The following is a 27,291-nucleotide window of genomic DNA, read 5'->3' as shown; positions in this document are numbered from 1 at the left end:
CTAGCAACATGATTTTTTGGAATGACTTATCGCAAGAGGAAAAAATGACGTTTTAGATCGGTTAATGGAAACGGCGTCATTTCGCAATAGTTTTTATCGACATTTTAAAAAAAATTGCAAGAGTTTTGTGCAACTCTGTAAAAGAAATGTGGCCAATGAAAGCAATAACTTTATTTAGGCTATTGGGCCAGTGCATGTGGCAGGGCAAGTAACTATCTGATCTAAAATAAATCCTTAATTGAGCCCTGGGTCAATATTTTAGTTTTTTTATGCTAATTAACAGTAATACTTGTTAATAATAATGTTATGAGGACATTTTCTGTTAGTCAAACAGTTGCACACGTGTACCGACTTGAACTGTACACTCTAAAAAATGCTGGGTTGTTTTAACCCATTTTTTGGTCAAATATTGACAAACCCAGTCATTGGGTTAAATCTTTGAATGACATTTTTATCCCAACGTTTGGGTTTGTCCATATTTGACCCAAAATTGGGTTAAAACAAGCAGCATTTTGACTGGTATCATTATATCATGTAGTAATTTAAGTATAGGCTTCTTTTCACTTATTATATAATGCAGTGGTGCCGATTTAAAGAGGCAATGGTCTCTTTCTACACAATCTCACTGAGGGCCTATATGTTTGGGTCAAATATGGACAAACCAAACGTAGGTTGAAAAATTTAAACCAACAGTTGGGTTTGTCAATATAAATATGTAAAGCGATACCAATCCTTTCTCCCATGTTTTCCCCAGACAAGCATTTTATTTACTTGCTCATGGCATTTCCAGTATGGCTACAATAATTGTATAAATATGAATTAATTGAGGTTGTTTACTAAGTTATATGATGAATACTGAATGGATGACAAGGGTTTATCTGAAATTGGTAATAAAATCCAATCAGCCACGAGAGTATTGGCGTCATGAGAAAGACAGAATGGCATTCTTCAATTATAACCTACAGATTCATTCGATTGAAGGAGATTTATTCATACAAACTGCACAAGAGCAGACTGATGTTAAACATACTGATGACAGCAAAATACATTTGTAAAAACAAAACAAAAAAACAATAAGAGTGCTTCCAAAAATATAATCTTCAACGACAGAACATGAAGAATTCATCTGAGAAAATCTCTGAATTAGTATTTGTATTTGTACCACTCTGTGTCTGGTGTAATGCAGCTTTGGTTAAAGTATGCAGGCACAATCATAAATCCTACACATTTTCAGGCATTTCTAGGAATTCTGAAAGGTTACCGCTGAGCATAATCTAATGTATTTGCTTTTATTATTTCAGTAAATCCAAACATGCTTTGTGTTCTCCGGGCGCAGCTCTGATAATGCCATAAGCCTGAGTCACTAAGTTAACGTGTGTCAAGAAACATATGCTAACTATTATTTTATGAATAAATTATGAATTGTAGCTATTTATTAAAAACCTAACTTTATTAGTTATGACAATTAAACCATTCATTTTTAATGCAACATCACATAGCGTTCAATCCTTTTAAATGGATCTAAACGTTTTTTTCTTCTTCTGTAAATTCAGACCTTGAATCGACAGAGGAAGGTAAGTTCGTTTTTTTTCTCAAGCTACTTTCATTTACACTCGAAGCAATACATGTAAAAACTTCAATGCTCTAAATGTGGACAAAAAGATCTTTGAAGCACTTTGTCGTAATACGCAAAAATGGAATAACCTTCAAGTTATGATTGAATCAAAATTCTGTTCAATGTTTTATGAACATTACGTTCTGAATCAAAGCAAACAAAGCAACCAGACCTGTCAAGCTCCAAATAGGACAAACAAAGGCTTGAAAACTTTATTTCAATTACCGTATTTTCTTAGTCCAAATATTTCTAAATAAGATATATCACTGAAAATATTCCATTAATAAGCATTGGTTCTCATCTGTTTGTTTCACTATCATATGCCCACTTTTTAGTGTTTGTTACTGTAAGAGAAAACTTGCACATGAAAAAATATATTTTTGACAAGAAAAACTGGCACCTAAGAATATAATTTTCACAGTTTAATATCCAACTGTCCACAGCCGCCCACTGTCAGTATCTTGATCCATTTTCTTATATCCTGAAGACAACCAAAAGAACATAACAATCATTCATAAAAGGATAGTTTGAGGCGTTCAAATGACTTCAGGTGAAGGAAGATGATAAATCAGACAATCAATCTGGACAGATACAGACGGAGCAAAAAGAAAGGAGAGTTTGTCCTGAAAATAGAATAAATGTGTATGTAATGAGACAGAAAGATTAGAGGGAGGGAGGGAGGAGGGAGAGAGAGAGAGAGAGAGAGAGAGAGAGAGAGAGAGAGAGAGAGAGAGAGAGAGAGAGAGAGAGAGAGAGAGAGAGAGAGAGAGAGAGAGAGAGAGAGAGAGACAGAGAGAGAGAGAGAGAGAGAGAGAAGAGAGAGAGAGAGAGAGAGAGAGAGAGAACATAACCACTGGAATCAAGGAGAATATGTGAAGGCATCGCATGAACGAGGGAGGGAGAGAGAGACAGACAGAAGGAGACGGAGAGATTTCGAGACAGAATGAATGAGACAGAAAGGCAATAGAGGGTTGGACGGATGAAAGAGCTGGAGACGAGAAGATGCTTCAGCTTTACCAGTGTCTCCAGCATCATGAGGACGATCCTGATCAACCTGCACACAGACTGACGTATCAGCAGCGAACTCTACTCACAACAGGTAAATCTACTACAGTATCTCTATACTAAACATATACATTAATCTGTCTACTTTAGATGGAGATTGAGTTATTGCTTAGTTAACTACCTATAATTTACACAATTTAGTATTGATTTTATCATTCAACGACTTACATGTGAGGTTAAAAACATTATGAACAATGCTGAATTTGTATATGGACTGATCTGAGAACAATATAAGTGAGCATGTTTGCTCTGTGCAAGTCTGAGACACAATGTGTTAGATATGTAACTGTGTATGAGGAGGAGAGAGAGAGAGAGAGAGAGAGAGAGAGAGAGAGAGAGAGAGCAAGAGCATCAGAAACAAGTGCATACACACACCTGGAAACACAATCTTTTCTAAAAACACTATGCATATATATGTTTATTTCTGTGTTTCCCAACCTTTATTGCCTTCATCACCTCTTTAATACCAAATGGTACCAGAAATGTTTATCTTAACTCATATACTTATTATTAATCATTAATTACACGTCATTATTACACTGATTCACTTGTAAACGACTCACTTGTGTCTCTCACGTGTTTTGACAGTTCTGCGGGGAACTATTTCTGACATTTTGTCATTGTGAAGATGAGAGAGATATTATTCAAGATTATCTTAATCTGCTTATACGGTCGTGCGTTTTTATTTGAAGTCATCATTTCTGTCAAACCCTGTTGCGTAGCCCTGGTTGCGATCGAGATCTGCTATACGTGTCACTCATCTACACTCTTATTAATAATGCTCCTTTATTGGCATTGATGGTTCCAAAAAGAACCTTTAATATCCATGGAAACCTTTTTGATTCTTTAGATGCTCTTCACAATAAGAAACATCGGTTCTTTTAAGAACTGTTTACTGTCTTTTGGGACCTTTATTTTTAAGTGTGTATTAGCAGTAATAATGTGTTAAAAGCCTGATCAGATGCTCCAGCTGCAGAGAGGAAATAAAGGGATATTGCTGACCTCTTGTAAATACTGTAAAGGAGATTGAAACGTGTTATATTACTATTATGAGTTCAGCCACACACTTTAAATATGAAGACTCTTTCAAAGTTTGAATATTCGTAAATTTAATAAATCAGTATATTTAAAATATAAAAAACAGTTTTTTTACCAGTGACTTTAATTATTATTATTTTTAATCAGTTATTGTGTTAATTTAAGTGATTCATTAGCAGTTCATTTAAAATATTAATGTCGAGTGATTTCACTGTAAAACATTATCGTGATTTTAACGGTAAAAGGCTGTAAAAATGCTACAGTGAAAAACTGTTAATTGGTTAACAGAAAATTTCCTTACTATATACGGTAAATAACTGTGATATATCTAATGGTACATTTAATGTAATTTTACTGTAAAATACCGGTACATTTAATGTCATTTTACTGTAAAATACCGTTACATTTACAGTTTTTGAAAGTGAAAAAGAACAACTCATTGTATAATTTACAGTGAAAACCCGTAAATTGACATTCCAACAATTCCCTGCGTGACACTTCACATTTGATGTATTTTTGTTGAAATAACTGTTTCTTCATAGTTTCTTAGCTTTTTTCATCAGTTTTGTACATTTTACAGGTTTTAAGTTACATTTAATGTTGTTAAATTAATGTTTCTTGCATTTTTAAAATGTCTTCTCTATATTAGTATTAACTGTCTTGTGGACAAGCTGCTTGTGATGAGCTTTGATTGATCATGTGACTCTCATCACTGCTGTGATTGTTGGTTGTTGGTGTATTACAATGGTACAAAACAAATATTACTTCAATGGATCGGTAAATTAACATTATATCAGATAATGAAATACGGGTTATTACTGTAAATTTTAAGTTAAGTCTGTAAAACATAAAATGCTGCTACCGTATCTTATACGGTCTGGCAACCACAGCTGGCAGTATTTTACCGTAAATTTAACAGATTCTTTTTTTTTTTACAGTGGACATGCTCAAACTTCATTTGAGCTCATTTTACACAGTTAGTTTAGGAACAAGTTTGCAATATAGTTGTTATAATTGGTGCATTTAATTGTTAGTGTGTACTTGAAAGCTGAAAAAGAAATCTCTGCTGCTGTTTAAAGGAAGCATGCAAGTATAAATGTGTGTGTCCAATGAATGAACCACAGGAGGTCAGGCTGACCTGATTAACTGAGTCTCATTAGACTGAATAACTGTGTACAAACTACTGGCTCACATCGACCTCTTCTGCTGATACGCTGAACTAGAACAGATCTTTTCAAACAAATAGACAAGGTGAAAATGGAAATCTATCGTGTCTGTATAAACTCGCCACACAGATCAAATCAGACGTTTTAATACAAGCAGTAAAACAAAGCAGTGAAGTTCCTGATCCATTTATCTGGTGTCTCCATAATTCACATTAATAATCTGTTCAAGGACAACAACCTGATTAAACATGCGTACACTTTACAGACCTTGCAGGAAGGAAAGTTTTCATGTCTTTTGGACAAACGTTTCTATCCATAGTACAGATTTTTGTAGGCCTATACACATAAGGCTATAGTTTATATAAAGATTATTAGAATCTATCTATCTATCTATCTATCTATCTATCTATCTATCTATCTATCTATAGTTCAAAATAACAGTACTTAGAAATGTAAAATAGAAACGTTTTGTAACATTATACACTGTTTAAATTATACGCTGTTCAGCAAGAAATAATTAAATTCATCAAAAGTTACAGTAAAGACATTGAATAATAAATTAAATAGATCATTCTATTCATCAAAGAATCCTGAAAATTGTACACAACTGTTTTCAAGATTGATAATAATAATGAATGTTTTTTGAGCATCAAATCAGCGTATTAGTATGATTTCTGAAGGACCATGTGACACTGAAGACTGGAGTATTGATGCTGGAAATAGGAATAATTCACAGGAATAATTTTTTTTTTTATATATTAAAATACAAAACAGTTATTTTCAATTGTCATAATATTTCACAATATTACTTTTCTTTTCTTTTTTAAATAAAAAAAAATGCAGCTTTGGTGACTTATTTTAAAAACATTGAAATGTTTACAGATCCCAAACTTTTAAACATCAGTGTGTGTGTGTGTGTGTGTGTGTGTGTGTGTGTGTGTGTGTGTCAATCGATGTACAATAAGTCAACCAGCAAAGATTTTAAATAACATATAGCCTACTATAGTTCAATTATCAGTGAAGAAGTAAGAAGTACATTTTAAAGTAACAAGTATCCTGATCTTAACTGACCCTACATTCTTAAAAACAAAATATTGATCATTTCACGTTATGTCCGTAATTATGGCATTTGCAATACAGTACAGACCTCCTGATGTTGCCACAAGGTGGAGACTGTGAGTTTTCTTAGCAAATGTTTTAAATGCACATCAGAATGTGGTTTTTCATCGATCACTTTCATTTTCTCTTAGCTGTACACTAAATAAATAAAATCCACTCCCTCTTACAGACAGTACGAGAGTTGAGTGCTGTGTTTCAGCATGAGGCACTGTACAACACAGACGTGACAGGGGTACAAACACAGAGATGGGCTTTTAATATTCCTCGATGCAGCCACTCGCGTTTTCACACTGATTCTGGTCAAATGGTGCAAATAAGCAACACAATTACACGTGACAGCCAATGCTCTGCTTTTCTTCCTCTTTTCCACACTCACTCACTCTAGCAATGTGCGCCACAAATTGCCCAACAATTGTTCAATTATGGTAATAATAATTAGGAGAGTATGGAAATTGCATTCAAATTTCAAAAGACAAAAAGTAATAACTTAACATCACAACACAAGACCTCAGAGAAGAAAAGACAGACCTTTAACGAAAAAAATGGGCTGTGGCAAAATGTTGGCTTCAAGCATAATTTATAAATATGCACATGGCAAATCAACTGCTAAATTTTTTATAAGCAATCCAATGTAGGTCTAGGCTTTTTTTTTCATATGATAAAACAGGTTACAAAAAAATCTAAATTTTTAAAGATGTCCTTCAGAAAATCTATAGATTTTATAGTGCATTTCAAGACCAACACACACATATGCACGCACGCACATGCGCGCACACACACAATTCATGGGTTGGATTAAAGGGAGCCAATCCTGAAGGTCTGAAGCACTGTCTTTGTTCATGGCCCTTTTAGTAGCTATACAATGAAACAGACACACCAGGAAAATACACATCGCCATCCTTTTACCTGTACTTTAAGAGTGTATATAGCCTGTTCACACTACAGCCACTCGCTCTCATTTTACCCAAATGCTTTGAGTTCAGTAAGAGGTGCTAAAAGCATCATGTCACATTTGTCTAAAAATGACTCCTGTGTTTTGTACTCTCAATTGTATTCAGACCCTTCGTGTTTCAACTAATGGCACATTCTTGCAAAACACGGTGCATTTGTGGGAGGGTGACACAAATAGGATTAATTTGTAAATTAGGCTTTACAAATATTAATTGCAATAACAACCCTTGAAACCAATTTGCTTTGCTTGCCATATAATTTTCACTTTATATTCACTGCGAAATCTAACTTTATACAGACTGGTTCGCAAAACAACATTAGCTGACCCTCAGCGCATTTTTTTCAAACTCAGATATTTTTACTCTTTTAAAGTGTTTATTACTTTGAGCACTTATTGGTTTTCAAACAATGCCTCTAATGAGTTGACAACTTTGAAAGAAATTGCGTTTAACCAACAAACTACATTGAGTTAGAGGAACTTAATTTATAACATATACACAAATATATAAGTTGATTCTCAAAAAGATTTGAGTTGAAGGCTGTAAACCCTAATGCTCAAAATAATGAATTGGTTTGAGTATGGCAAATTTAAATTAAACTAAGTAATTCAGTCAAATTAACTTTTATGAGTATTTAGCACTTTCAAGTTCACAGAACTGATATATTTTAAGTAAACTTAACTGTTTAATTGTTTTGAGTTTTATGAAATTATTTCTTTTAATTTAGACGAACTTAAGTTTAACTGAAACGGCTGGGATGTCTATGCACCATGCTTTGCCGATGGCACTCGAAAGTGAGAGTAAATGCTAAAATTAAGTGTAATATAATGTTTTTTTGTGCAAGATTAATGTTAAGTGGGAGATTTAGTAATGAGGGGTTTGTTATGCTAATTTAGAAGAATTTCTGTTAATGTTGGTTTAGTTGCCATCATGTGACAAGTGGTGCATGAGCTTGATTTGAGACCAAATATTACTTTTATATTGTTGCACTCATACAGCAAGTGCTTCTGTATAACATACTATTGCTAATATGATAATAAATTAGCATGTTAGCAGAATAGCTTGTTAAAGCTAAGCTAAGTTTATACTAAGAAAAGTGTTCACATTGAGATTACATGAAAGGTTTAAGTATGAATTAGTGAACTCAAACATTTCAAGTTAAGAACAATTAAAATATATAAGTACAAAATAAAAATACTTTGTTTCACAGCTATAATAGCACATGCTAACTAATAAACTAATTTAGCATGTATTTTAATGAAAAAGATATTACTTGTTGTCACATGGTATTAACACAGTCATTGATATGAGTCAATGTAGAGTTTACCTTCATGTTGTCTTCAGCACAATGATTACCACACAAATTTCAACATTACAGAAACTCTTTTAAATGTCAAACATAACAGCATTAAACACTAACAAGCCTTTCCCTTCAGTAAAAAAAACAATGTTCATTCAAGTCCTATGCAAAGCATTCTGCAATAGAATTAGAAAGTAACAAATCATGGTCCATTGCTGTGATTTCATCTAAATGCTATTGCTTATAAAGAAAGAGAGAGAGAGAGAGAGAGAGAGAGAGAGAGAGAGAGAGAGAGAGAGAGAGAGAGAGAGAGAGAGAGAGAGAGAGAGAGAGAGAGAGAGAGAGAGAGAGAAAAAGAGAGACCTTAAATATATTTGGACAGTTCTGAAAATTGAAAACGTATGGACAAATGGTAAAATATGCTCATAATAACTTAGGATATATTTAAAAATGAATCAAAGCTGCAGAAAAAAAGTGAAGGTTACCCTTTATAAATATGCACATACTTTACCTAAATGGATACATCACTTGACATTGAATCAAATAGAGTGGTGAAAATGGTATAAACATATATATATTTCTAAGAACTTTGCACTTTTAAACTAGATTTTTGATCATTACTGTATTACAAGTCATTACTGTGACCTCAGAGAGAGAGAGAGAGAGAGAGAGAGACTTGAGGAAAATGTCAGAGACAGTGATGGCGTTTCCCTCTCCACTGTGAACCCATTCCCACTTATTCTCTTTCCCTCTTTTTCACTCCCTTGATCTTCCTCTCTATCTTTCATCATGAGCTCCTCCAGCATGTCTTAACTCACACCCGGCTGTATGTGTGAGACGGTCCACCTGTGACCTGCTCCTCTTTCACAATCCCTCTCTTTTATTTCCCCATGTCCTCTGCTCCCGCTGCTTCTCACTGTTTGTGTGTCTGTATCTGCTCACGGCCCATTTCCCCATCACAATTTCCTTTTCAACTGTTGTTCCTTCCTCCTCGCTTTAGTGTCATCCTCATTTCTATTCCACCCCATGCTTCTTTAAGCCTTCTAGCATTACTTCACCTATATGACCAAAGGAGCACATCACATGACAGACATGAAATGCCCATTGCTTCTTGAAAAGGCTTTTGCTTTGGCATGAGCAGCAGGTGCCCTTATGAATATTACCACAGTGGATGAACTATTTACTAAAGAGCTCTGAAATGGTTTGTAAATAATGCCATTTCTCTTTCTCCTGCATTTGATAAATAACGGTTAAGTATGTATAATTACAGCACAGAATCTTTTTTATATGATTATATCTCTATGGTGATATTGCCATTGCAATTCTCTGTAAACAAGAAGCTGCTATTATGATACAAATATGCGCATTAAGCCTTCGGAGTCCTTTCAATTGAAAAACACATTGAGTCACATTTGTTCATATACAATAGCACTTAAAATACAAAGCAGCTTCACTGTAATAAACAGGAGGGGGAAAAACAGTGTTAATGTTGCAAAATTCATCAATAATGGAAAATTCACTTAAGCTCAAATCATTATACAGCTCAAGTCAGTTCAATTCAGTGTGTCAATGTAACTCTAAAAAATGCTAGGTTGTTTCAACCCAATTTTGGGTAAAATATGGACAAACCCAGTCGTTGGGTTACATTTTTACATTACATTTTTAACCCAACGGTTGGGTTTATCCATTTTTTACCCAAAATTGGGTTGAAACAACCCAGCATTTTTTAGAGTGGTACTTTTTTCTTTTTTTAGATATCGAAAGCAGAAAACTATTGAAAGCAAAGAATGAGGGCATGTCTTCTTTGAGGAAATTACCTGGGTGTTCATTTTCCTAAAGAAAAAAAAAATGTTCGGGCTAAAAATTAGTGCAATTTACACCTATTTTGGCATAGAAATGGCTTAAAATGACTGAAAAATGCCCCAGGATAAAAACACACCATCCAGGGCATGGATTGTTATAAGCAATAACACAACAGGCGCTTGGACTTATCCAGATTGAGCAAAACCTTCCATCTTTCTAAATGGATCTTTATCTCTTAGTTTGAAACTGTAAAATCGAATGGCAGGGGAGAAGACAAGCTTTATTTATTATCTGTGCTCAAAATTCTGCTTGCGTGTAGTTTCAGTTGTTTTCTTCAGCATTACCTGTTTTTATGCATTACTAAGCCATTTGTATTCCAACCATTCGTATTAGCCTGCCAGATTTGTGCTTAACACTGCATTTGCCTTGTGGATGATCAGGGGCACGAGCTGCACAGCTTGAGCCGTGAGGAGGTGCAGGGGTTTGTGTTTTCTCTGCTCTCCTTTTCATTACTTTCTCATTTATTTGACACCACCATGGCCGAGTCCTACCGCAGGATGTTTGCTCTTTGTGAGCAAAACAGGCTGATGTCAAAGGTTTCTCTGCATCTTCATGGGCTGAGAGAGCCTTCACACATACTCATGCATCCACAATCACAAGGACGACAAGAACATCTCACTTCTAATCCCTGAATCCATTTTATAACCAGAGCAAATAAATGTAGACACACAGAGTCAGACATGGATGAACTGCAAAACCGAATTATATTTTTCTTTTACATTCAAATGCATTAAGATAAATTATTTATTTACTATACATTTCATTACACTTTATTTCGATAGTCCACTTTAGGTATTCTACTAACTGTGAGTAACTTTGCCACTACATGTCAGCTAACTCTCATTAGAGTATTAGTAGACTGTTAGGTTAGGGTTAGGCTTAGTATGTAGTTGCAAAGTAACTTATAGTTAGTAGAATGTCTTAAAAATAAAGCGTAGATATTAATCAGACAGTTTTTACTAATACTCTAATGACTTCTGGTTGACATGTAGCAGCAAAGTTACTTATATCTAGCAGAATGTCTAAAGTGGACCATTGAAATAAAGTGTTAAATTTCTAATAATTCTGGTGAATATCACCAAATGTTATTCGATTTATGGTTAAAAAAAGACTATTAGCAAATGGGGTAAAAATGATCAACTTAAAGTCTACATTTTTGTCTTATATATAGATATTTTCACTTTTTCGAGTGAGCAATGTCCCTTGTATATAGCTTAGGATTGCCACTAGTGCCTTTAACTAACAAGGTTTTTCTTTTTATAGGTCTTAATGACGCCTGGAGCAAGAAACATCAACGAGAGAAAGCAAACTGTGATAGACCTCTAAAACTCCTCCAGACACATCTATTATATGATGGTACGATGGAACAAGTTCAACTCTAGATGAACTAATCTTGATTCAACAATATGCTGTGGATCAATTCTCCACTGGGAGGTTGTTCTTGAGGCAAGAGCACGTGGAGAGTAACATCGTAATACTTTGATTCACAGACTCAATTTCTTTTTAATGAGCTGGAATGCCTTTCCCCTGCCAAGAATGAGAAGTTGAACGATGCTCAGTGAGCCGTGCCCTTCAACACCTGCACACTCTCATAGACGAGCACAGGTTTGCTTGGGATATGAAAAAGAATGCTCCCACTTAGAGTTTGCAGATGCAACAATTTCGCCTTCAGATTTCAATTTTTCTGCTTAGTACTTCAGATCTTCTGAGTTATGAAGCTGAATCCCTTAGAAGCTGGAGATGACACTGCTGGGTCGACATAAGGACCCGACTATTGGTTTGGCACACAAAAAAAAATTCAAGGACACTTGAAGGTTAAAGAAAAACAATTCTAGGAGATATTCCGTTTGTTTTATTGGTGCCATTTTGAGAATGTCTGACTTAACAACACCATTAAGACATTGACTGGAAATCACAAACTGAGAGGCCCAATTTGGGTAAACATATCAAACACAATACAATATAAAATGGCTGAGCTTGCTGGATACAATGGCAGCGAGAGCTTCATGCTCTCAACCGGTCTGCCTTTCAACGCGACTGGTGACTATGACTATTATGAATCTGAACCTGATGCTAGCAAGATCATCATCCCCTCCATCTATGCACTGGTGTGCTGTGTCGGTGTCACAGGGAATGCCATGGTCATCTACGTCATCCTCAAGTACGCCAAGATGAAGACGGCCACCAACATCTACATTCTCAACCTTGCCATCGCGGACGAACTCTTCATGTTGAGCGTCCCGTTCCTGGCGACCTCGGCCGCGGTGCACCACTGGCCGTTTGGCTCGCTCATGTGTCGTTTGGTTCTCAGCGTGGACGGCATCAACATGTTCACGAGCATCTTCTGCCTGACCGTGCTGAGCGTGGACCGCTACATCGCCGTTGTGCACCCCATCAAAGCGGCTCGCTACCGCCGCCCGACCGTCGCTAAAGTGGTCAACGTTTGCGTGTGGGTACTTTCGCTGCTTGTGATTCTGCCCATCATTATATTTGCAGACACGGTCCCGGCGCAGGACGGTGGAGTGGACTGCAACTTTCTATGGCCTGAGGCCTTGTGGTCGGAAGCATTTGTGGTCTACACATTCCTACTGGGTTTTTTGGTCCCAGTGGCAGCCATTTGCATGTGCTACTGCTTGATCGTGGTGCGCATGCGAGCCGTGGGCCTCAAAGCGGGCTGGCTGCAGCGCCGGCGCTCTGAAAAGAAGATCACACGCATGGTACTGCTGGTGGTCGCCGTTTTCGTGGTCTGCTGGATGCCGTTTTACATTGTGCAGCTGATCAGTGTGTTTTGCAAGCCGCCGGACCCCATGGTGACTCAGCTATTTGTCATTCTGAGCTACGCTAACAGCGGCGCCAACCCCATTCTCTACGGATTTGTGTCTGACAACTTCCGCCGCTCGTTCCAGCGTATCATCTGCTTCCGCTGGCTGGAGAACGGGCTGGATGCCGAGCAGGTGGACTATTGCGCTGTCGCCCTGCGGCGTCAGACCACATGTGGCCCAAAGGACTTTCCAAAAGAGTGCTTAGCCTCCGACATGGTGTTTCGTAATGGAACCTGCACGTCCCGTACAACAACTCTGTGAGAGGCTATTCAGTGAGAGTGAGAGTTTAAAGGGATTGTTCACCACACTTACTTTCATGTTGATACAAACCTGTATGACTTTCTTTCTTTTGTGGAACAGAAAAGAAGGTGTTTTGAAGAACCTTTTAGTTCAAATTGACTTCCACTGCTTGGACAAAAAAAAGAAAAGAAAAGTATTTTATGTTCCACAGAGGAAAGTATGTAATGTTTAAAACGATATGAGGGTAAGACATTTTTGGGTGAACTATACCTTCATTACTATATTCATTGAGACATGGAGTGCAGTACAGATTGCCAACTGAATGTTACACTGGCTGAGAGCTCATTCCCTCGCTCTCAATCCATCCTATATGACTTTCTTTTTTCAGCCGAACACAATCGGAGTCATATCAAATAATATTGCTCTTCCCAGCTTTGTAATGGCATTGAATAGAGAGATTTTGAAGCTCCTAAAACCACATCCATCCATCTAGCATAAAAGTAATCCATACGACTCCAGTGGGTTAATAAATGCCTTGTGAAGTGCAGCGATGTTTTTTTTGTATGCCTGAAAAGTGTCCATATTTAAAACATTATAAACTATAATCACTGGCTTCCAACAGTGGCTGTACAGGAGTTCTCGTCTAACTTTATACGTAATACATCCTACGTCGGGTCAGAGGTCACCCTTCCGACTGAACTCGACTCGAATGCGCGTACGACTATTGCCGGAAGCCAGTGATTCTAGTTTATAAAGGTCTAAATATGGCCTTTTTTTCCCCAAAAACCCATTGCCGCGCTTCAAAAGGCCTTTATTAACCCACTGGATTCGTATGGATTACTTTGATGATGGATACGCTTTTTGGAGATTCAAAAACTCAAGCTCTATTCAATGCCATGACAAAGCTGGGAAGAGCCAGGATGGTATTTGATATGACTCCGATTGTGTTTGGCTGAAAGAAGAAAGTCATGTAGGATGGATTGAGGGTGAGTAAATTATGGGATCATTTACATTTTTGGGTGAACTATTCCTTAAGGGAAATAAACAAAGATTCATTCTGAGAAAGAACATTCTGAGCAATTGTAAGCACAATTTCAAGGTCAAATTAATACAAGAATAATAATCGCATTTACATTGTTAAAATTGCTACTTTACCCCAAATTTTTTTTAAGGCTGGAATACATTACATGGAAATCAGGCTTTTTGTAATTGGTAAAACAACTTTGTAAGTGGTTACAGATTAAAATAGGTATCATACACTAAACAACTGAGGATCACAGACTTTCAAATCGTTCCGAACTCAACCAACTCACATAGAAACATTCACCTCATTGCAAATGAGGTACACGACAAATGAAACCAATGTTTTCTGAAAACGGTTCAAAATATCAAACATGTCTGATAAATGGTCATTCATGCATTGTTAATACATTTCTTCTCTGTTTTTAAAGAGAGGAGACAGTCCAGTGCATCTGTACAGTATAGATAACCCAAATATTTGTTGAATCTTTAAATATCGTTTATTTCTAATTGATGTGTAGACATTGTTTTATTCAAATGAGCTTAAGGGATTAGTTGACAATATAAACATGAGGCTCCATAATGTGGTCACACATTTACCGTTGCTCTGCAAGACTTCACATTTAAAACCCACACACGTTTCCCCATGCAGACTTCACATCAGATTCAAGTTGGTTACACACATTTGCTGTGTTGACCATCAGAAACTGCTTGGTTTGAAAGCGACCTCTGTGTGAGTGGTCTGCTAATGTATTGGTAATGAGATCTTTATGCATTGATTCCCTACACTATTGACTTTTTCTTTGCCTGAGAAATTTTGCAGAAATGCTGCTTATGTGACCGCATCCTTGTAGTAAGTACAGGGTCACCCAAATGGAGAGCAAGGTCAGAATATTTGGTACTCAAGATGAAGTCATAAGGGAATGTGGACGTTATATCCTAGTTTGCCTTAAAATAATACTGAATTTCCATCAAAAACTGGTGAAGATTGCCCCGAAAATGTTAGAATGAACAATTATCCCCCATACTCTTACATTCGTGATCTTTATGTAGTAATGTTAATTGTCGATTAATTGTAGATCAATGTTATATGAAACATTATGTTAAAATGGTTACTTTGTGGATTCCACTTTTGAATGCATACCTAAACGCACAATATCACCAAACCAAAATAATCAATTAGGTCTTGCTTAAATGGTTTTCTTTGTTATGTTTGTGAGGCAAATGGCCAAATTTGATTCAGTTCACCCTGCTTTAAAATTGTGTTGTGGGTCCAAACTGTTGATATTTTAAAGTGAATAAAAAAGACAATAAACGTTGACTGAATCTAGTCAGGCGTCTGCTGATTGTGAAGCACTATTGCTACACATATAGTGAAGAATTCTTTCGGTTGCTAATCCTACTTTAATTCACTTGAACACAACTGTTATCTTTGCTTCTTGCATCATTTTCAATCATTTTGAGCCCCTCCGTCTGCTCAAGCAATTCATAACCCCTCAAATAAGAAAGCCATGGATTGGTTTCAATCTAATGGGGTTTGGAAGTTTGTGGAAGTTTGCCCATTCCTTCCCTTAACCTTATGACATGAGTTTGCTCAATGCATTAACTCTTCTTTTAGAAAGTTGCTGCCTCACACAAAAACAGAAACGCTATAAATCCAGCAAAAACAGCTGGTTTTTGTTTAGCGACATTATTCATTTTGATCTCCTGACAGGCAAAACTGCCTTTAACTAGGAAGAAACAGACACAGAGGTGTATTACGTCATGCTTCACCGTAAGAACATTTCATGGTCAAAGCAAACACATCCTAAAGAGACTCAATGTAGAAGTGGATATGCAGGTTTATTGGAGACTTTTCCATGTATTCAGCTAATAAATCAGGCCAGCTACAAACAACTGAATAAATCACAGGAAAGGAGAATGCACAAATAAAAAACACATGCAAGAACATGCATTGTTCCCATGATGATGAGAAATCGGACGAAGCATCTGTTTTGTTTTTTGTCAGCATGATCTGTTTTTCATTTACAAAGGATGTGTATTTGAATTTCGAGTCCAATCAAGTTGCAGTTAGTGACTCGTTTTTTCGTTAGCATGCTTTGTAATGCAGCCATACAAATGTATTGAGTTCCAGAAGTTTGAATGCTAACATTTCATAACCGCAAACAAGCTATCTGTGCACTAAATGCATGAAACATTAAAGTATAATTCTTAAAATAGAAGTCAACTAATTCAGTTCACTATAGCATCAACCAGAAAATACCCAGTGTTCCCGAATGATCCTCTAAGACAGGGGTTTTCAAACTTTTTGTGTGTGTGGACCACTATTTGTAATCAAGAATTTTTGCGGACCACCTCATATTACGCATAATAAAATATGTTTACACCAGTGTTAATTTTGACAGCAAATTTTGCTTTAGTTTTAGTCATAGTCTTTTGACTAAAATGGCATTTTAGTTTTAGTCATATTTTAGTCATCTGAATTGTTTTAGTTTTAGTCGACTAAATCCAATAAGATTTTAGTCTACTAAATCTACAGTAGATTTAGTCGACTAAAATAGAATGGGTTTAGTTCAATTGTAATGCATTAATTTCAAATTTCTCTAAAATTTCCAAACCCATTATATTCCTGCAGAATATTTTAAAAATTTGAACATGCAACACAGACACAGATTTAGCACTGTGAAACAAAATAATATCTTAAACTTCTAAAGTAGAACAGTCTTTTTGTTCCTCCAATGAATGATTATACAGTCTTTAACTTACATACATCATTCTTTATTCTTTCAAGCAGATATATTTATTTGTATAAATTAAATATAATTAATCCTTATTAAAGCTATTAAACAGCAGTGTATGCTTTTCTCTTTTTATTTTGTTGTTTGATCAATATTAAGTGTACAGAAGGCAATAGGTTTATTATGCACTGTCATTTTATGACAGGAGTGTGCAGATCCAGCACTGCTGATGCACATCCGATATTCTCACAACTGTACGTTCTGTAAAGACATAACCAACTTTGTTTACGCGAATACTCTCCAAAACGGACATTTAGACATAACGTTGTGTGTATTTGTCCATTCAGACGCGAAAGAGAGATCAATTCAGTCCTTGCGCGCTGTATACAACTGTCTGCAGGGCAACGGCTCGTCTTCGGGGCCGGTGTAGCTGAAACCTAATGCTAAGTAGCTTTCGCAGTATTTTCTCTTCACCCTCCTTTTCTTAGTTTTTTTTATGAGGAATCTGGCTTGTAGACGTAGATACCTCCGACTCACTATCAATATCTGCCTCTTTTCTCTTCAGAGAACCTGTTGCTATCCACCGATCCATATTGTGATTCTAACGGCACTGAACTTGAACGTCATGGCCGAGCGCCACTAGTGATCACACAATAACTTGACAATTTAATTAAAATTGTATATATGCCTAGTACATATTCTTTTTATTTAAAAACAAATTTATGGGAATTTCCTCGTAAAATGAATGTAAAAAAATATTATTTTATATTTAATTTTGCCTTTCCACGGACCACCTGCAGTACCCTCACGGACCACAAGTGGTCCGCGGACCACAGTTTGGGAATGGCTGCTCTAAGAGCAGAAACACATGCATTACTGCCTCCCTCTTGTTGCAATTATGTTTCGCAAGCACAATGCCACTCTTTTTAATGCTCTTTGTAAACACCGAGTTGACCTTCACAGTCGGAAGATTAGGCCCACATCTTTTATAATCATCCACTGCAGCAGACTCAAATCACAGTGTTAATACTGATGTCAGCATCTGCTAAGCCAGTAATAAGGACACATGGCCACATAAGTGAATAAATTAGTGGAGATGAGCGAGAGAGAGAGAGAGAGAGAGGGAGGGAGAAGGGAGAGAGAGAGAGAGAGAGGGAGGGAGAAGGGAGAGAGAGAGAGAGAGCAATGGAATGAAAATAATAGCGAGTGAATGATAGAACACAAACTTAAATATAAATCTGCGTTTATAAATTATTTCATTGTGGATTATGCAGTATTGTAGCATTATTCAGAAAAAACAGTTAATTCAAGGTGATGTTACTATAATGACAATAACCAGATGCGAACAGCTCACCATAGCTAAGTTTCTTCCCTTGTCTACTGGTCATTGGTCAATATTTGCTATAATCTACAAGCAGAATAATGGTAACACTTTACAATAAGTCTCATTTGTTAATATTAGTTAATGTATTAAGTAAGGAATAATTGATGACGGGCCATTGAATTATTAGGAAAATAATGCTCCGCTTCGCATCGTGGCAGCATTACAACCACGGGTCTGCGTCATTTATTAATAAGTCCAGAGTCAATTATTCTGTGTATGGTAGCAGTGTCTAACGAAACTGTACGTTTATTTGCTTCAAGAAAAGCGTTGTTATTACATCACTAGTAAGAAATGTCTTGTATCTTTTAAGTTGTTAAACTATTTTACTGATAAAATCGCCAACATGTTTCTGTGCGAGTGTGTGTCCGTATTGTAGGTGTGTGCGTTTGAGTGGAGAGAGAGCAGAAAAAAAAGGAGTATGTGCTGTCCGTACATAATAAAACTTAATTTTGTGGCAAAAAACATGGAAATAATTTGTTGTTTTTATCCTATTGTTTACTATATTTATTTGCGTGGTCCGTGTCGTTGTGGTTTTTGGTTCTTCTGCTATTGTAGGCTGGAAGGACCTTTGAAATAACTAATCATTTGGCAAGGTGATATGGATATATGTTTTGCGTTCAAGTCCTGCGTTTTCCTGAAAATAATTGCACACTTTAGAATGTTCGTAAACCAATCAGATTCAAGCATTCAACAGCCCTGTATAACTAACATCAACAAACAGTGAGCAATGTATTTCTCACAACATCCTTTAGTGTTAATAAATAGAGTTGTCCGTTGTTTGTTCATGTCACAGTTCAACTAACATTTAAAAAATGTATTAATAAATGTTAAAATGAACATCAACTAAGATTAATACTGTTGAAGTATTGTTAATTGTTAGTTCATGTTAACAATAATGTAGTTAACTCGTGTTAATAAATAAAACCTTATTGTAAAGTATTACCAGAATACTGATAGAATAATATGCGAGTACTTTCAGATAACATTGTTATATATACTACTGTTTTTATTAAAAGAAGTCTCTTATGCTAACAAAGACTGCATTTACAATAATCAAGTATCGAAATATTATTACAATTTAAAAAAACACTTTACAACTCTTTTCTATTTTTAAATGTAATTTATTTCTGTGATGCAAAGCTGTATTTTCAGCACATTACTCCAGTCTTCAGTGTCACATGATCCTTCAGAAATCATTATAATATGCTGATTTACTGCTCAAGAAACATTTCTTATTACTATCAATGTTGAAAACAGTTGCTCTGCTACTTTTGTGGAAACAGTGGTTTTTTTTGTTGTATTCTTTGATGAAAGTTCAAAAGAACAGTTTATTTAAAATAGATTTTTTTTCACTTTGATGCATCCTTTAGCTGAACAGTACTAATTTATATTAAAAAACTTTGATTCTACATACATAAAACTTGTATACTGCGCACAGAATATAATAGGCTACTATATACTGCAGATATAATATATGGCATTCTTAACATAGCCATTAAAAACCTCAAAATGTGCATTACACATCTTTCCACACACTGCTCTGATTGTAATTCACTGCCACTGTCGAAGTTTTCCTCATTCAATTTTTATGTCAGTGGAATCGCTGAGACCAACTTATGAGCAACCTCTATCAAACTTTAACAAGGTGTTCACTTTTACAAAACTTTGCTTCAAAAATCACATAGCTGAACTTCTTTTATTAAGGGGAATTAATCAAATTGACATAAATGATTCATGTAGTGAAACCGCAAACTGTGATTCATTTTTCAAATGCGCAGCCTTCTTTTCCACATGTAAAATGTGTTGGGTAGAAATTCTGGGAATTACAGTTCAGTTACAGAAACTCTCTTACAGAAACTGCAAGACATTTAACGTTTAGTTTTGATACTGATTAAACTATTGAACATAGCAGATATTTACATATATTCCATAGGGCAAAATTACGGAATATTTACACAAATTATCATATTGAAGTTTACACACCCTTAGCTAATATAATGTGCTGCCTCCTTGTGAATAAATTACTGTTCATAGCCTTTTGTGATATACATATGTCCGGTTTGCCTTATTGAAGCTGCTGTTTCTTGACTTTTAATTGATTTCTTTAGTTTCCTTGCACTGCACATTCTTCCCAGTTTGTATCACACAATGTTGTACTTTAGTCACCGATGGTCAAAGATTTTATTTTAAATATTATGTAAGCATTCAAACGAGTAATTTAAGTTGTTAATTTGGAATAAACGTAAAGTGCAACAGACCTGAAGTTAAACCTCCATTAATTTTCTCCATAGGGAAATGTATTTTTAATAACAACTTATAAACCTTTAAAGGTAGACGTTCTGTGAGCTACGAGGTTGGTGATCGATGGTATTTATCTCTGCTGAAGCCACATTATTTTAACTTAGTTTTAAAATAATTGTTTAACTACATTAATGTAATGTAACTACATTACTCATGACTCTGTACAGAAAATTCCACCAATCAGAAACGAGCAAAACACTCTAATAGATCTCGTTAGCCCCGCCCACTCGCATGAAGCACTGCAAATGACATAATCAAGTCGGTCTCAAAATATGTAAAGATTTGATATGCATATTTTACAATGAACTTAAAATGTGTTGTTTTAATATACATAATCAACATTTTTAAATAAGTACTCTGATATTTCTCCATTTTAATTTGATTTTGCGGTTCACAATGCTTCATGGGATTGTAGTCCTTTGTCCGCCCAGTGTGCTTTTACACACAAATGTAAATCTTTTAGTCATCCACGCACTGGTCGTAATATTCCGATTCGGGGTACTATTACCTGTGCTTCTACTCATGTGATCTATTTAATTCGTTGTCCTTGTGGTCTTGCATATGTGGGTAAAACGTCCAGACAATTGCGTACTCGCATTAGTGAACATCGCAGCAACATTAGGACTGGAGATATGCGTAATCCTATAGCGTCTCATTTTAGACAAGTAGGTCATAACGTCAGCGTTTTGCAATATATCGGTATAGAAAAGGTCATAAAACCCTCAAGAGGAGGAGATTATGATAAGAAATTATTACAGAGGGAATGTTTTTGGATCTACACCTTAAATACTTTGTCACCTTTAGGGTTGAATGAGGATTTTGATATTAAGCCTTTTTTATAGTGACTTATATTATCTGTTGACATTATTATTATTATTTTTTTCTTTTTTCTTTTTTTTTTCAGGTCACATGATCTGAACTTGTCACATGATCTGTATTTGTCACATGATCTGCACTTGTTACATGTTTCTCTGTGTGTGTGCCCAATTAGGGTGATCACCTGTGTCTATTTAAAGTTGATTTCACTTTACATTGATGTTGTGCCTGATGAAGACCTGAGGGTCGAAACGTTGCCTTTTTAATAGTAAAATCCATTTTGGAAGCAGCTAATGCGGACTTCACACTTCTTTATTTTTGTTTATATCACTTAGTTGTCCTGCACCTGAGCCCAATCTGGGTGTTTGGGATGTGCACAGCATCTTTGTGCTTTTGATTCTATTGTAGTCCTTTCCCTCACTAAAGCCGTAAAGTACACAGTCTTATACCTTTGTATTTTCGTCCGATTTGTCAAGTTTGTAATGTTATGATTCACCGCGCAGCAGGTTGGTTTGGGTCATGGCTTATAACGGTCACGTTTTGAGTTTATTTGTTCATGTTTCGAGTTTGTGGTGTTCTGTTCATGTCTGTGTTTCTAGGTTGTTTTTTCTCGGTTGTTAATTAGTTCAGTCTTCCTCCGTCCCCAGCCTGTATGTCTCCATGGCTACGGATTGGTTTAGTTCTATTCAGGTGCGTTTAGTTCATTAAATTAGGCCCTCTTGTTTGCTGTCTATCTAAGCCTTGTGTTTCTGTGGGAAGAGAGCATTTAAATCATTATTTACTGTAATCTTCCACTCCAGTCCTCATTCACTTTATATTGTGACATTTCGTCAGAAATCCTCCTATTGTGTTCCACGGAAGAACGCAAGTCATACGGGTTTAGAACGACATGAGGGTGAGTAAATGACAGAAATTCATATTTACATGCTAAATATTTGACTGATGCGTACATAAACGAGAAAAGAAATAAGGCATTGCACATTAGCACAACTGTATGAGGCTGAACGCAACAAGATGGTGCTAATTATATATTCAGTGCTGCAACTGAAACCTTTTACTGTTGATCAAGATGGACAGAACTAATCACACTGAATCCCCTGAAGAACCAACACTGGTGACCGGATTGTCAAAGTAATACCCACGGTGCCGGGCGTATATTTTGACCAACAACGTATTGCCCTCAATCACAGAAAGGTCAGGTTGATGAAACCTTTTAACTTTAGACCAATTATAGAACACCTGGACACATTTTAGTGTATGGATGTGAAAAGCATGCAGTGGAACTAAATAAGGTCTCCACAGTATCTGAGTGAATTTTTGAATCAATGCCAAAGCCCATTACCAAGCCAATCTCATAGCAACACTTAAACTCTTCTGTCTTCGAGGCAAAAAATGAAGGCAGCTTGAGACAGTGAATGTATCTGCTAGCATGCTCAGTCCCAAGGCTACAGAATCTCTCTAAAGCTGAACTGCAATTGGAGAAATACAGACTTAATGGGAACAAATGAGCCAGCGGCCTTCTCAACGCTATTTATTCTGAATATTAATTCAACAGACATAAAAATTCATTTTGTAATGCATTAGCGCTTTATAAACGTTCAGGAGCATGCAATGTTTTCCTGAGCATGATTTCTGCAATCCTAATGGAAAACATGTATTTATAGATCTTATGCAGCAGAGAAACAAACGCACAGCCATCTTTAGTATTTTGTCTTTGAACTTCCGTTTTTGCGATAGCTCTGTATATATCTATGTCATCGCTGTCAAAGAGTAATTAGCTGGTGAAGTGGATTTACTTTAAGGAGAGTTATCATACATAAGCATTGTAATATTTGAAGCGGATGTCATTCATACAAATGTCAGTAGACCGGGAAGATATGAGCGGTTCATTCATAAATCCGTAAGATCTCACCTTCATGCTGTGGGAATACAAACAGGAAGACCAAAGGCGTCCTTTGCAATCCGGAGGCTTGTTTCAGAGAAACAGTTGGAGGTCCCCATGTGAGAGAAAAAGACAGACAAGCATTTCATGCAGTGTGACTGCAAATTATCTCTGATATATTCAACAACGTTATCTCAATTCACTCGTGTTAGTCTATTTATAAATGCATTCTATCTACGCATACTATCTCTTTCTTTAACCATAATGAAGTTATACTTTTAAATGAAGCTAAACCGACAGTAGGCGGCAACTCATTGTCTTAAAGGGGTCATCGGAGGTTGCAGGTTGGTATGATTCTTTAGGGTCTTTGTGTAAAGTTTATAACATATTATGGTTAATATTCCTCAATTTGTGTTTTGTCCAGTGTTTAGACTTTTTGAGGATAAAAAAAAAAGGAGTGAATGGATATTTTTCATTGTATGGTGGTTGTGTCCACACACACTGCAAAGACACATTCATATGCAAACACCATATACAAGTGAATTTTGCATCCGATGACAACTTTGCGAGTCATTGAATCATTCAGTTCATTCGTTCAAAACTGCTGATTCATTCAGGTATTATTTGTTCAAAAACGCGGAATCGTTCAGTAACAAAACATCTGTGTTGCTCGGAGACGCGCAATGGCTCTGCAGTGGATTTGTCTAAAAATGTAAGTCACCAAATATTAACTTCTTGTTTATTGAACTGTTGTATAAAATCCAATATGACATCTGCAAACGTGCTGATATTCGGGAAATCAGCACTCTTGCTCGTATGATATTGATTAACTAGCTATACTATTCGGTCCGTGTATCATCCGATCATTTCATTTCCTATTTGGAATGGAATAACGAGAAATGAAAAAACAGCTCGTTTATTCGTTTTTTTGTTTAGTTTAAAAAACGAAAAATTAGATTTTGGCTCGATTTTTTTATTTTTCGTTTGTGGTTTACAAATCGGTTTATGGGTTCGATATTTCGTCCGCGCATGTGGGTGGCGCTGAAACGCCTCTTTCATCTGATTGGTCAAACCGCTCCGCCTTCAGTACGAGCTTTTCTTTCTGTCGGCAGAATAAGAGTCAGTACGAGTGCGTCACTAACATCATTGCACTTAATAATGTCTGAAACCACCACTCACTTTTAAGTTACTATGCACAATATTTGAAGCAGAAGTATGTTCCAGCGACCCCATTAATGTGAGCTACAGTAGGTTAGGCTATGACAGATTATTTTAGCATGATGTAGGCCTATTTCACATTGATAAATACAGTGCAAATAGCCTAGTTCCGTCTCTTTGGATAAAAGGGAAGTGGAAATAAAAATCAACATATAGGCTGAATTGTACCATATATGTCCTTAACATTAGATGTCCGTAGATGACCTAGCCTATAACTGTTAGCTACGTTAGAGTTAGGGGATAACACAGTTTGTACAGTATAAAATCATTATGGTTCCCATAAAACATGAAAACCCAACAACCCAATGGGAATATATCCTTGTTGTGTAAAACATCTGTTCATAATCTTCACCTTTTTCAACTGTTATTTAAGATTATTTGTGCATAAATATTTGTGCATAAATGTCCAGACAGACAGACAGACAGACAGACGGACAGACAGACAGACGGACAGACAGACGGACAGAAGTTTAAATGTGTTAGGCCTATATAAATTTAGGCACAAATAACAAGTATTACAAACTACAATAGCCTAAACAGAACATGGCAAGCCATTGAAAACAAATTTGCTGAGTAAAAACAGAGCTTGTGTTGTTGAATCATATTTTTTCTAGTATATCTTAAAATATAGAGCTCATGACAAATAAAAGTTCCAGATGGACAAATTTAAACGCAAAAACCAGTGTGAATAACAACATCTTAGAGTGGCAAACTTTGAAGTAGGGTTCAAGTTTTAATTAGTTGTACAGCTTGAAGTGTAAAGCTTGTTCTCATACACAGATATGGCCTATTTATGAATGAAATTCATGCATTTATTTGTCATTTAAACTGATGCAAACAGGAAAAGAGAGTAGAAAAGACGTATTATCCTGTCGCCCCCTCTAGTGGAGAGCATTAACTATTACGGCCTTCATTGATAATGCAAGTCAATGGATTTTTTTGGGAAAGTATGTCTGACTAGTTATAAATGATATAAGCGAGTCAGACCAGTCTGGAGGTCTGAGCTGAGTTTGGTGAAGCATTAAAGTGAAGCCAATTTCTCATAATAAATAATAATAATGTTTAAAATATGCTGCATGGCTTTCTCAAGTCAACATAATGAAGACAACTCAGAGAAACATCGACCAATTCAGAATTTAATAAAATCGTATTCGTTTTATAATAAAACTAATAACATTTTAAAGGTATGCTGTGCTCTTCAACCGACATGATTTGAATCAATCCCAAACCCTGCTAATTTTGACAGTATTAACGTTCACTGATTTTAGCTTCTCTCTTTTCTTTCTCTTAATTTTCATGTGAACTGAGTAGGCTACACATGCTTACATTCATAAATATAAACTTTATTTCTATTCAATTTTCAAAATTATTTAGGCTACATGTGTCACACACACCAACCTGCCTTTTGATGTAAATAAAAGACGAGAGTGGTAAATGTTACACACTATAATGGTGTTACATATAATAGTAGCCTACAGTTCAGCCTATTATTGATTTTTATTTCCACTTCCCTTTTATCCAAAGAGACGGAACTAGGCTATTTGCACTGTATTTATCAATGAGAAATACATCATGCTAAAATAATCTGTCATAGCCTACTGTAGCTCACATTAATGGGGCGCTGGAACATACTTCTGCTTCAAATATTGTGCATAGTAACTTAAAAGTGAGTGGTGGTTTCAGACATTATTTTATTAAAGTGCAATAATGTGACGCACTCGTACTGACTCTTATTCTGCCGACAGAAAGAAAAGCTCGTACTGAAGGCGGAGCGGTTTGACCAATCAGATGAAAGGGGCGTTTCAGCGCCACCCACATGCGCGGACGAAATATCGAACCCATAAACCGATTTGTAAACCACAAACGAAAAATGAAAAATCGAGCCAAAATCTAATTTTTCGTTTTTTTAAATAAACAAAAAAACGAATAAACGAGCTGTTTTTTCATTTCTCGTTATTCCATTCCAAATAGGAAATGAAATGATCGGATGATACACGGACCCTATTCTTTATAGAGATTAAAAACGAACTCACACAGAGGGCATGCACTGCGTAATGGCAGGGGTCGGGGCTTTTTATCGAGCTATATTCTTTATAAATATTAAAAACGAACTCACACAGAGACCCTGGCGTCTGCTTGGCGTGCTGGCAGGGGACGGGGAACTTCTTCGAGCTCAATCCGAGGCCGTTTCTGTTGCGAGGCCCGTTTCAAGTGAAATGGGTGATGTATAGAAAAGGCCGCTATACTGTTGAACAGACAACGAGCACAGCGATTAAAAGGGGCGGGGCTATATAAGAGCTATACAAATTTTACTCATATGAGTAATCTGATCGCAAAGTATTATTTTCTATAGCAAATATTGTCTCTCAATGTCAAATGAGTTATGTTGAGAGAGCAAATGGGCCATTTATGCAAGCATGAAATAAAAGTGGACAACATTATTTCCTTTTATAAAAGAAACGGAATAGGACTGCAGAATCATCATATGCACATAAAAAAAGACCCAGCATGTTCAAATAATTCATATTTTTAGGTGACTGCAAAAAGACCAACCGGCTTTTATGATGAGAGTTCGGAGGTGGCTGGTGTCCATTAACAGCTAAAAGTCATTGATTTTGCAGAAAGATTAATAGTAATAAAAAGTAATGGAGGATATGTCATGTACCTATTAATAAGCAGTGTAATTAGGAGTTTATTGAGGCAAAAATCATAGTTAACAGTTAGTTAAAAGTGAGAATTGGACGCTAATCTAAA

The 27,291-nt window shown here is 36.1% G+C and overlaps 1 protein-coding gene and 1 long non-coding RNA gene across 2 annotated transcripts; one reads left to right on the top strand and one right to left on the bottom strand.

Moving 5' to 3' along the window:
- Positions 1 to 1,164: 1,164 nt before the first annotated feature.
- On the bottom strand, positions 1,165 to 26,791 carry LOC306991225. Its single transcript, XR_013796055.1, has 4 exons — positions 26,654 to 26,791; positions 23,350 to 23,406; positions 2,633 to 2,669; positions 1,165 to 2,096 (listed from the first exon to the last, which is right to left on the bottom strand). It is a non-coding gene; the product is annotated as an uncharacterized lncRNA (long non-coding RNA).
- sstr1b (somatostatin receptor 1b) lies at positions 2,501 to 15,976 on the top strand. Its single transcript, XM_079598868.1, has 2 exons — positions 2,501 to 2,714; positions 11,380 to 15,976. Exon 2 carries the CDS (start codon positions 12,084 to 12,086, stop codon positions 13,197 to 13,199), a length of 1,116 nt encoding a protein of 371 aa, XP_079454994.1. The 5' UTR covers positions 2,501 to 2,714; positions 11,380 to 12,083; the 3' UTR covers positions 13,200 to 15,976.
- Positions 26,792 to 27,291: the final 500 nt, after the last annotated feature.

Source organism: Phoxinus phoxinus, assembly GCF_949152265.1.
Source record: "Phoxinus phoxinus genome assembly, chromosome: 2".
NCBI lineage: Eukaryota > Metazoa > Chordata > Actinopteri > Cypriniformes > Leuciscidae > Phoxinus > Phoxinus phoxinus.
This window is presented reverse-complemented; position numbering and strand designations above follow the sequence as displayed.